General features: G+C 37.1%; 1 protein-coding gene across 1 annotated transcript in view; it reads left to right on the top strand.

Moving 5' to 3' along the window:
• Nucleotides 1-13201, top strand: part of LOC150100406 (uncharacterized) — a 621895-nt gene that overhangs the window by 589621 nt on the left and 19073 nt on the right. The window contains exon 38 of the mRNA XM_090402392.1: nt 6170-6272. Coding sequence (XP_090258518.1) covers nt 6170-6272 — 103 coding nt within the window. The remainder of the gene's footprint in view (nt 1-6169; nt 6273-13201) is intronic.

The following is a 13201-nucleotide window of genomic DNA, read 5'->3' as shown; positions in this document are numbered from 1 at the left end:
TCAGATCTTCAACTATAATCATCATCAACAACCATGGGTCCAATGCCTGTAAGTGTCTGCTGCAAATCTTGATATGATTCTTCCATTGCATTCTGTTTTGTGCAAGATGACTCAATTTGTGTATAGAGTTTCTGCACCATTTGTCGATGTCATCGCCCCATTCTCTGGGCGATGACATCGTCAAATTTGGATTGAGGAAGACCATTCTTTGGTCTTCCTCTTTTGTTCTTTCCTTCAATCAACGATTGAAGGAAAGAACAAAACAGCAACGATTTTAATTTTCTCTCATCATTCAATCTACATATGGCCAAATAGACATAGTTTCCTTTTGATTATTTTCTGGATCAGGTTTTCTTTTGGTTGTACTCATCTGTGGATTTCCTCATTGTTCACTTTCTGTATCCAGCTTATTCTCAAGATCTTTCTATAGCATTTCCTCTCAAATGCCAATATCCTCCTTTCAGATTCTCTCTCAGGCCTCTCATCCATGAAGCATGCTGCTGAAGATACAGGTTTCTACAATGAGCAGTTTAATTTGCATCTTTATAGCTCGGCTCTTCCATATTTTGTCCATGGCTTTTAAAATAGTTGTTGCTCTGGCTATTCTAATTTTTATCACTTTTTTGGAGTCCAAGTCAAGCGTCTTGTGGCATCCAAGATATGTGAAGTGTTTCACATTTTCCAGTTGAAATATGTCTATCGTAACTCTGTTCAGTAACTCCTATTGTCTGAATATCATTGTTTTAGTTTTTCCAAAGTTGACATTTAGTCCATATCTTTTTCCTTCTGTGTATAGTGTTTGCAATGTCTATTCCAGCCTTGCTGCGTCTTCTTCAATCAGGATGATGTCATCTGCAAAGCAGAGGTAGTTTATTCTCATGCCATTTATTGAAATGCCTCCACCTTCTTCTTTAATCTTATCTAGTGTTCTTCCCAGATGTGTGATGAAGATGATTGGTGATATTGGGTCCCCTTGTCTTGTGCCTTGATTAGTGGTAAACCAATCTCCGTTCTCACCTGCCTTGCTGATTTTTGCTTGTGCTTGACTGTTTATATCTTTCAGCAGGTGGATCAATTTATTGTCCATACCATAGGATTCCAAGACAGCCCATGTTATATTTTGGTCAATATTATCAAATGCTTTTTGGAAGTCCACGAAACAGCAATATATCTTTTTGTTCTTTCTTCGAGCTTTCTCTGCTACTAGTCTTAGTGCGAGTATTTGTTGCACTGTACTTCGATCTTGTCGAAATCCGGCTTGCTCATCTGGAAGATGTGCCTCCATATGCCCCTTCAGACGTTCTGTTAGTATTTTCATCAGCATTTTGCCAAGATGACTCATTAATGCAATAGTTCTGTAATTGGTGCATTCTAAAGCACTGCCTTTCTTACGAAGAACATCCAAGACCGATTTTTTCCACTCTTCTGGGGCATACCCTGATCTCCATATTTCATTACATAGCTTATATATTTCTTTTGCAACTGATTCTCCCCCCCCCCCATATTTTAGCATCTTGCCTATTATGCTGTCACCTCCAGAACTCTTGTTATTCTTCAGATGTTTTATAGCCTTATTCACCTCCTCTTCCAAGATGTCATTTTCAAAGATCTCTGCTGGTGGAGAGATTGCTTTTAGTTCTTTGATTACTTCTGTTGCAGTATCATTTAGTTGATTTTTTATATAGTTCGCTGCAATATTTTGTCTATCTGTGTATGATTTCTGTCTTGTCCATCAATGCTTTGCCATTTTCATCTTTGAGTGCTACTGATCTTGTTTGCCACTTCCTATTGACATTTCTTATAAGTTTGTAGACCTCTCTAGTTTTGTGTTCTCCATAGTACTGTTCAATGTCTTTGCACTGGTCCTCCAGCCATTTGGCTTTATCAGATCTTGCTGCTTTCCATACTTCATTGCATTTTTGACAGTATAACTCATCTGCTGCCTCTGAATTATCTCTTTTAAGTTTCAGTTCTCTTTTCTCTTGTACCAATTTTAGGGTTTCCTGAGTTATCCATTTCTTGTTGATTGATCTTTTCTCTTTCAGGAATTACTTCCTCTACTGCTTTTTTCAGCACTGTAGTCAGTCGTTCTGCTCTTGTATTTATATTTTGTTTTTCACTTGGGGTCTTAAGCTTAGTTTCCAATATGTTCTGATAATGCTGTTCTTAGCCTGTCTTCATTTAGTTTTGAGATGCCTCTAGCTTTCTGGAACTTTCCTTTGTACTTCTGTTTCAGTTTTAGTCTTATATTCACAATCACCAAGCTGTGGTCCGAATCAATATCAGCTCCTTGGAATGATCTGCACTGTTGAACTGAGGTTCTCCATTTCTGATCTATTAATATCAGGTCAATCATATTCCTGTGTTTGCCATCGAAGGAGCATCATGTCCATTTACGACAATCTTTTTGTTGGAATTTGGTATTGTAAATCATCAGGTTGTTATCCTTGGCAAATTCCAGAAGCATCTCATCTCTCCACGTTCATTTCTTTCTCCATATCCAAATTACCATAAACTTTTCCAATCCTGTGTTATTTTTGCCAATCTTTATATTCCAGTCTCCTCCAATGATGAGTATATCCTGCATCGGCACCTCATCAGTTATAGTTGTAGATCCCTGTAAAATCTCTCAATGTTTTCATCTGCACTCTCTTCGGTGGGTGCATATATTTGAATAGTTGTGATATTAAATGGTTGGGCACTGAATCTTGCAATCATTATTCTTTCGCTAACTGGTTTGTATCCTATCATTGCCTGACATGCCTTGTTACTTAGCAGGAAACCTACGCCTGCTTCATGCTTACTTTCATTTCCTGACCAGAGAACTCTTCCACCATTTGATTCTCCTGACAATGTCCATCTCATTTCTGAAATACCCAGTGTATCATATCTGTATTTCTTCATTTCCTCTTGAAGCAACTGAATTTTTCAGCTGCCCAGAGTGTACGGACATTCCATGTGCCAATTGATATTCCATCCTTTACAGGCCTGAGTTTGGTTTTTTTTGTCTTTGTTTACAGTAACTGATTTTTTGATCCAACCCTGATTACTCGATGGGACGTGGACTTAATCGAGTAATCAGGGTTGGATCAGGGTTCTAGAAAAACTAGATTACTCAAGCCTTCTCTTTAATAAAGTCAGTCATACTGCTTTCTAGGAAGGTGTCTGTTCTCATCAATCTAAATTTATATGCTATCTTGAACACCTTCACACTTATTGGCACAAAGTAGCCTATAGTTGCACACTATTGACTTGGATTCTTCCTTACGATGCCACTATTTTTCCCTCTTTTCATTTTTCTGTGACTGTTTCAGTTGCCATACTCTTCTTGAATAAATAGGTCAGGGACACTGTCACCTGTTTTGCACATACCTGTAATATACGTGATAGTATCCCACTATTCCCACAACCTTGTTAACATCAACACTTTGCATTCGTGAACTACTGGTATTCCCTCATCTTTTCTACTGTTATTCATCATGCCTTCCCTTCCTGAACCAATTTGAAATATTATGACAAAACACTCAGTGAACATTTCCATTATAACTTCAGTACATGTAATCCATTTACTCCTTTTTTTACAGTCACATATAACTGGAATTCACTAGGATTGCACTTTGCTGCCTCATCCAGTCTCCTTTCACATGTCAATTTCTCCTTCTTCCCTACTATATTTGTCACCCTAGTTTGTGCCACTGAAGTGTAGATACCCTATTCTTTATAACTACTTCATAATATCTTCTCCTCAACTCCTGCATAATTCTATGATTTCCATTTCATCCCCATTCTGTTTCTTCTTCTTCTAACCTTAGGAATAAAATCTGACATTTTCAGTAACTGATCTTGAACAAAAGTCCCATGCACTAGTGATTTCCCTCCTTTTGATTCTACCATGGCAGGTCACAGTCGGTTTCATTAGTTGGTCGTAGACTTCTGCTGAGTAATTCCACATATCTCTTTTTTTGTTCAGTGAATATTGTACTTATTTAACTACTTCCTATGTCAAAATCACATGATCACCAGCTAGTGGTGTAGCGGTAACTTCATCAGTTGTGGCATGATGTTGACTTGGATTCTTCATTACAATGGCACTGCTTTTCCCTCTTGGATTCATAGTGATGCTATCCATATGCAGAAGGATAAGGTGAGAGAACTAATTGTCCTGGTCACTGATGACCTGAAAGGCGAAAAGTATTCTATGAGGAAGGATAACAAGGAGTTGTGGATGAGGCAAAAAAAAAGCAAGGTGAGGAGGTGAAGATTGTAAATATCCTGCACAGGGGTGATAGGGATGAGCTGAGGAGGACGAAGGCACTGATAGCAAACAAATCAATACAGGTCGTGCAGAAAGAATGATGTCAGGTTTGTGGACCTTATTTGATGGAGAGAAGGATTTGTATAATGCTGACAGTCTGCACTTAAATGGTTTTGGTGTCAGGTGTCTAGAGAGAGTTTTGTTCACTGAGAGTACTGAAGTGCCAGGTCAGGGAAACTTAAGCAATTAGGGTGGATGCAGGTGAGATTGTGTGAAGGCACCCATTTCAGGAAGTAAAGATGGATGGGCCTAAAACGATGTTACAGTTTCTATATACTAATACCAGTAACATCAGGAGCAAGAGGGAGGAGTTTTTTGGCATTGGTTAATGCAACCAATAGGATTAAGACAGGAAAAGTGTTTCAGCACTTGACTACAGGAGGCAGAACAAGAGGTCGTCCCTGGAAGTCGAGCAAGTGTGTAATTAGTACGGGTGTGAGGACTAGACTTTTTGCTTGGAGAGTGGTGAATGAATGAAATAAATTGCTAGAGTCAGTTGTAAGTACTTTGTCTTTTAATGGGTTCACGAAGAGGCATGATAGATACTGTGTGGACAGATCTTCCATGATGCAGCTTCAGTCTCCATGGAGGTGCTTGTATAATAATAGTCTGTTATCACCATTTGTGAGATGTTATTATTAATTCTAATCCTTGTTCCTTTATGTTCACTCCACTACATTTCTGAGAATCTCATTAAATTCATTCTCCTTATTCAAACATATTCTATTCTGCTTTCAATCAGTATCTCCATATTTAGAGTTACTCATTATTATCACCTGCCTATCACCCACCAGTCTTATCTACCCGAATCTTCAGGTAGATAAGACTGAAATGTAGCAGGATCAACTCCTGCTACATTTCCTAGCCTATAGCAACACACTACTATCTATGAAATTCCTGTTCATTTGAACCTGATCTCAAACCTCAAAACCATCATCATCACTGCTTCCTTAAAGCTTGAAACAGATGGGATGTAATTTTTCTCAGATCATCAATAATACCTCTACCTCCTCATTTATCTTTTCTGTGTTCCCAAACTATGCTGTATTCATCATATTCTGTTCTTGTCAGTATATATGTCTCACTTATAAAAATGATTTGTAATCCATCTAATTTTATTAATCACATATACTCTGCTCTTTTATTCCTAACTATGTTGCTACTTATCCCAGACATAATAGCTTGGTCCTATCCTTTCCATATTTCCTCTCCTGTCATTTCCACGATACATTTGACTGCTGCCACATGATGAGTCCATCTCTGAAGCATTATCTCTTATACCACTGTTGTTTATCTCACATATCTGTCCTAATTGCTTACATCTACTGCCTGCTATATGCCATTCTCTGCCTGAACAAATCCACCTTCTCTCAATGCACACCCTTCTACTTCACTGTTCCTGACAGCACTCTCTCAGATCCTACATTCCCACATTCACACTTTCTTGTATAGCATTCATTCCACTCAACATAATAGTCAGTTTCTCAGCTCTTTCTTTCCTCTCCTCTCTGCAGCTTCAGTCACTCTTCGGTATTGATCCCCGCACAACACTACACCAGTTTACAATATTAGATAAGCAACTGAAAATAAGTACTAAAAGTGTTCATTATAATGGAACAGTACTCTCATTATAAGAACAACAAAAAATTCCTTTATTTAACATTATTATCGGGACTGTACACACAAAAATTCCCATAAAAATGAATTCTGTGTTATATGCATTACTTACATGAGATTTTTATTGTATGTTAATTCAAAAGATTATGATTTCAACTTTATTCTAAATAATTATGATTACATTTCATGTGATTCTGCAAGATATAAAAATTTGAAATTGCTCTATTTCCTTTCTAGCATGGTGATATATTAATTACCTATAGTACAGATGTAGGATGGAGCCCATATTTCCCACTTTTATCAGGTGTAGTTACAGAAATTGGAGGACTCATTTCCCATGGTAAATAGTATTACCTATTATCACCTTAGTATATCAGTTCTAAAAATATCATCATCATCATCATCATCATCGGCAGTTAAAGTGAGCATGGCTTTCAAAAAATGTGATGAAGTATTTTCCCATCTCCTTTTGATTATTCTTTTCTCAACCCTTCGGCATGTTGCACAGTTTCAAAATGCTCATAACATATTGACACTTCTTTTCTCTATTTTGACCATTGTAGAACCATTCTTCCAGCTGTTTATGTTGATATTACATTTCTTCATATTTTATTTGAGACATCTTGAAGCATCAATCTAATAGACAAGCTTGGGTATTGGATGTTATTTATAACTTTTTTTAACAGTATTACAGGGTCAGAAGGTTAAATAAGGTTGGTGTAAAATGGATGAATGAAGAGATTAAGCATGTGATACAGAGGAAAAAGGCATTATGGAAGCAACATAAGAGGAGGGTGACTTGGTTGGTAAGGGTAGTAAAAGTTCAGTATGAACAGCAGTTAGCTAATGAAGTCAAAGAAAAATCCTAGGGAATTCTTTTAATATGTAGCCAGCAAAAAAAAAAAAGATTATGGAAGAATCACATTGATTGGAAAAAATGGTATAAGAATAACTGCTTTGGAGGATATAGTTGAGATATTTAATGAGCATATCATAAATGTCTTTCATTCTTGTAAATGTGACATCATGGAGAGTTTTAGAGCACATCATGGAGTGTTTTAGAGCAATTGATGATGAGGAGGAGAGATTGACTGTAAGTGAGAAAGAGGTATATGGGGAATTGAGCAAACTTCCTTTGAGATTTGATAATATATCACCATGTATTTTGAAGGAATATGCCAGGGAGATAGCATCTGCCTTGACATATTTATTTAATGAGTCTTGCATTGGGCTAAGTTCCAAAAGAGTGGAAGGAAGGCAAGATTGTGCCGTTTCATAAGGGAGTTGACAGAACTCAAGCATCAAATTATAGACTTATCTGTGTGTCAGGTATTGTGGTTATAGTGTTGGATTGGCTGGTGAGAACCAGTAGTAGATATCCTCCCTCAATGAATCTTTGAACTCCTTGGAGGTGTCATGTAATAATAATAATAAATAACATACTTTGTAACATATTGATGGCACTAGTTTACAGGAAATTGATGAGGCTAAGGAATCTAGGGTGATGGTGGATAGAGATTTGAAATTCAGAGGATGTATTGCAAGATTTGGCAAAATAGTTCAGAGGATTACTTGGATATTGAAGCATTGACAAGAAGATAGGGGGATTATTCTCCCTCTTTATAAGGCTATTATTCAGCTATGTTTACTATTGTTCACAGATTTGATCACCTGCATTTCTTGGGTATCAGGAAATGGTGGAGAAAATTCAGAGATGAGTGACCAAGCTGGTGACAGATCTGTGGAGTGTTCCCTATAAGGATAAATTGAAGGTGTGTCAGTTGCAGAGTTTAGCTAATGGGTAGAGCAGAGCAGATATGATAGAAGATTATAAGTTACTAAAGGGATTCTATAAGATTGATACAAAAGAAATTTTTCAGTACATGTGGAGTAGTGGGAAAACAAGGAGTAACACTTGGAATTGTCTAAGAGTGGAGTTAGTAAGGGCATGTGGAATAGGGTAGATATTCATCATAACATTGTTGGCATTAATGAAACCTGGCTATAATAAGCGACAGTGGTAATGATAAGCGAAAATTTTAAGTGGGTGTGCTGCATATACAAAATAGAAAAATAAAAAAATTTTTTTTTCCTAATCAGCAACTAATTTATTAATAAATAAATTTACATAATAAAAATTGCTTTATTAAAAATATTTCACCCTCACCACAAACAAACACCAATAATAAGTTTCATATCTCACAGAAATAACGCACGCAAGCATAACACACTGCCCAAATGAGCAGTGTCGGAATCACTTGTAACGTGCAATGACAAGCATAAATGAATATCGGCAAGGCTAGCTGTAATTGGCTTAACATGATAATTCTGACACTGCTTTAAATCGCAGTGCATTTGTTTCATGTAACGATAATTGAAAAAAATATAATTCTTTTCTTATTTTCAACAGTGACACTCGTCATAATTGAACCTTGTGTCTATAATAAATAAATAATTATGTTATTTTAGCAAAATAAAATAAGATTTACAAAAAATAGTTCACCCTCACCACAAACAAACCCCAATGATAAAAGTTTTATATCTCACAGAAATAACGTGCACAAGCATACGATACACTGCCCAAACGAGCAGTGTCGGAATCACTTGTAACGTGCAATGAGAAGCGCAAATGAATATTGGCAAGACTAGCTGCAATTGGCCTAATGTGATAATTCTCACACTGTGTTAGATCACAGTGCATTTGTTTCATAATCTAATGCGTTAATTGAATAATTCCAATTATTAACTATTCAATGAATGTCAAAACATAAGCTGTAACCTTTAACATGTTGTATTGCATTTATATAATGTTGTAAGCATTATTATTATTTATAAACACAAACAAAATTTAAATTTTTCATTTTTTCCTTGCGGTGCTGCAGTATTGCAGTGCTTATGTATGAGCCGCCACTGATAAGTGGGATCAAGTGTAATGGGTATACTATTTTTAGAAATGACAGAAGAGATAGGAGAGAAGGAAGAGGAGAAGAAGGAGGAGTGCTACTAATAATATCAGATGACTTAAGTCCAGTTAGGGTAGAAACACAATAAAACAATGATGGTAACAATGTCCCATGTAGCAGTGTCTATATGGTGTGAAGTGGAGGTTAATAGAATGAAATATATGATGGGGTATTGCTACAGACTTGGCGGCTCAATTGCAGTGGACAAAGAAATCCATTACAAATTTAGCCTTATGAGTACCAAACGAATGACCATTATGGGTGATTTTAATTTTCCAAACATTGATTGGGTAGAAAAGAAATCTCATAATAAGAAAGAAGAGGAATTCATTGAATTGTTGCGAAACAACTTTCTCAAGTAGCATGTGAAAGAAGGAACTCAAGGTCAAAGAGTGTTGGATTTGTTCATGTCATCAGAAAGAATCTCTGTAAAGAATATGGTTATTTTACCACCAATTTGTGACAGTGATCATGCTGTACTTTTTTGGGAAGTATCTAATTTATCAATGCTCTGATTAATATATTATATGCTGAACTACAAAGTTGGAAATTATGATCAACTTAGGATAATACTATCTTTGGTCCCATGGTATCAGTTACTGAATGGGAAAAATGTCAGTAATGTATGGGAATCTTTTGAAAAAGTGCTTAAATGAGTCGGTATCTGAATGTATCCCTAGTGCTCAAAGAATAATTAGGTTGGGAGTGAAATGGGTGTCCAACCTTATTATGCAAGAAATCCACAAGAAGAAGATGACATGGAAAGAATATTGTGAGAATAACAGTGAGAGGAGTTATGAAATATATAAAGCTCAGGCCAGAAAAGTAACACGTATTGTGAGAAAAGTTAAATCGGAGTATGAAAAGAAATTAGCCATGCGAGCTAAAGACATTCCAAAGGAATTTTATCATTATACTGCAAGTAAAAGAAAGAATGAATGTGAAAGAATAACTTTATTGAATGCAGATAGTACTCAAGTGTCAGAAGCTAATGACATTGTTCACTTAATGATGCTCACTTTGCTAAGATATATCAACCAGGTGTATGTAACATGGTGCACAATGCTACTGCTACATTGGATGAAGAGTTAGAGGTTCATGAAAATGGGGTTGAAGAGCTGCCGATTAACCTGGATAAGAATTTGTCTATAAGGACAGATGGAATATCTGCCCATTTGCTAAAGGAATGTTAAGCCAAATTGGCTAAGCTTTTCACATGTTTGTATAACTTGAGTCTCAGCTCAGTAATGATACCACAGGAATGGAAGGAATGTATGATAGTTCCATTGTACAATGGTGATGCGAAAACTGATGTGTCTAACTACCGATCTATCAGTATCTCTGGTGTGGTAGTGAAGATTTTAGTGAAGTTGATAAGAACGATAAGAATGATAATGTTGAATTTTTCTAAGACATTTGATAGGATACCACACAAAAGGCTGTTGGCTGTTGCATAAACCGTAGAATATGGGATAGAGGTGAATAGATTCAAATACTTAGAGGTGAATAGATTCAAATACTTGGTGGGATGTTGTTATAGACCTGGTAATGTGGATGGTGGTGATAGTGAAATGTATAGTCAAATAAGCCAAGCAAATAAGAAAAGGATGATCATTATGGGTGATTTTAATTATGGCAATATAGATTGGAATGAAGAGATAGCAACTGGAAGTAAAGAAAATGAGTTTCTTGAGTTTTTGAGGGATAACTACCTCAGACAGTATGTAACAGAGGGCACAAGAGGATTAAGGGTCTTGGATTTGGTCATCTCATCGGAAGATGTAATTATCAATGAGGTATCAAATCATCCACCAATTGGCGAAAGTGACCATGAGGTGATTACTTGGGTGGTTGCCAGCAGTGCAAGGACCCCTGTGAAAAAAGGGTATATGTGGAACTACAAGGGGGGTGATTATGAAGAGCTCAGGAGACAGCTTGCAGGTGTAGCATGGAATGAGGAGTTAGCTGGAAAAGAGATCAATGCAGCTTGGGGGATTTTCAAAAAATATTTAGTGGATGCAATGTCTAAATGTATACCACGGGTGAGAAGGTTAAATAAGTTAGGTGTGAGATGGATGAATAAAGAGATTAAGCATGCAATACAGAGAAAAAGGGCATTGTGGAGGCAGCATAAGAGAAGTGGAAGTAACCAATTTCATGAGTTCTACAAAGACCAGGCAAGGAGAGTGACTTGGTTGGTGAGAGTAGCTAAAGAGAGGTATGAACAGCAGTTAGCTAATGAAGCTAAAAAGAATCCTAGGGAGTTCTTTCGATATGTAGCCAGCAAAAGAAAGAATGATTATGGAAGGATGACATTGATTGGAGGAAATGGTATAAAGACAGCTGTTGCAGAATGTGTGGTGGAGATACTTAATGAGCAGTTCATAAAGATCTTTCAATCTTGTGAATGTGACTTCATGGAGAGATTAAGAGCAGTTGATGATGGGGAGGAGAGACTGACTGTAAGTGAGCAAGAGGTGTTTGGGGAGTTGAGTAAACTAGATGTAAATAAGGCTGTGGGACTTGATAATATATCACCGCGTATTCTGAAGGAATGTGCCAGAGAGTTGACACCTGCCTTGACATATTTTTTTAATACGAGTCTTGCACTTGGTCAAGTCCCTAAAGAGTGGAAGGAGGGCAAGATTGTGCCACTTCATAAAGGAGGTGATTGAACTCAAGCATCAAACTATAGGCCTATCTGTGTGTCAGGTGTTGTGGTTAAGTTGTTGGAGAAGCTTGTGAGAACTAGGATCCAGAGTTGGGTTGACAACAATGGTATAATCTTTGATGGACAGCATGGATTTGCTAAAGGGAGGTCGTGTTTTAGTAATCTACTTACTTATTACAATAAAGTGACTGCTTCCTTGGACAGAGGAGAAGGATACACAGTAATATACTTGGATTTCGCAAAAGCTTTTGATAGAGTGCCTCATGATAAGTTGACAGTCAAACTAGAGCAGATGGGGTTGGATATTAGATTAGTGCATTGGATTGGAGACTGGCTATCTGATAGGTATCAACAAGTTGTGTATGGGGGTGCAATATCCAGGAAAAGGAAAGTCACTAGTGGAGTGCCTCAGGGATCTGTTTTAGGGCCATTACTATTTAACTTGTATATTAATGATATTGGCGAAGATTTGGATGGAGATATTCAGTTGTTTGCAGATGATGCAAAGTTGGGACGAACCATAAAGAGTAGTGAAGATGTTGTGGCCTTGCAAGAAGACTTGAATAAATTGAGTGATTGGGCAAGCAAATGGGGATGTGAGTTCAATGTTGCAAAATGTAAGGTTTTAAAATTTGGAAAACAAAGATGGGATGCAGAATTTATGCTTGGTGAAAATATATTGTTGGAAGTAGAGGAAATAAGAGATCTGGGAGTGATAGTGGATAAGGATCTAAAATTTAGGGGTCACATCGCCAAAATTGTGAAGACAACACAAAGACTTCTGGGAATGATGAGGAGGACACTGACATGTAGAAGTAGGGAGATTCTTGTTCCATTGTATAAGGCTTTGATTAGGCCACACATGGACTATTGTGCCCAGATTTGGTCACCTGGTTTTCAGAAGGATGAAGAGATGTTGGAAAGGGTCCAAAGGCGACTGACTAAGGTAGTTTCTGACCTCTGGAATGTCGAGTATGAGGAAAGATTGAAAAGATGTAATTTGCAGAGACTAGTGGAGAGAAGGAAGAGGGGAGATATGATAGAGACCTACAAGTTGGTAAGGGGTTGCTATAGGATCAATGGTGGAGAAGTTCTACAGCGAATAGTGGGAGATCAGGGGAGAACCAGAGGTCATCCCTGGAAACTGTATAAAGAGGGTGTGAGTAGGGGAGTGAGAGGCAGGTTTTTTTCGTGCAGAGTTGTGAATGATTGGAATGCCTTGCCTGAGAGTGTGGTGTCTGCAGGGAGTTTGAATGTGTTTAAGACCCGGTATGATGAGATGTGTGTGAGATAAAAGGACCTCCTAGATGAGTCTTTGACTCCATGAGGTCTTGTTTAATAATAATAATAATAATAATAATAATAAGAACATGTATACAGAAATTGGTAGACAAACATGCTATACTCTGGAAGTAGTAGCATGGCTTTACTAAAGGAAGGTCATATTTTAGCAATTTGCTCATATTTTATAATAATGTTATGGCAGAGTTGGATAAAGGAAATAAATGCAATATGATAATGTTGAATTTTTCTAAGACATTTGATAGGATACCACACAAAAGGCTGTTGGCTGTTGCATAAACCGTAGAATATGGGATTGGAATATAAACTGTTGACTTGGATCAGGGGATAATT

The sequence above is a fragment of the Typopeltis vanoorti genome, chromosome 13 (genome assembly GCF_054136105.1).
Source record: "Typopeltis vanoorti isolate ZY-2024b chromosome 13, IOZ_Tvanoo_1.0, whole genome shotgun sequence".
In the NCBI taxonomy this organism is placed as follows: Eukaryota; Metazoa; Arthropoda; class Arachnida; order Uropygi; family Thelyphonidae; genus Typopeltis; species Typopeltis vanoorti.
Note: the sequence above shows the minus strand (reverse complement) of the source record. Positions and strands in the feature narration are given on the sequence as shown.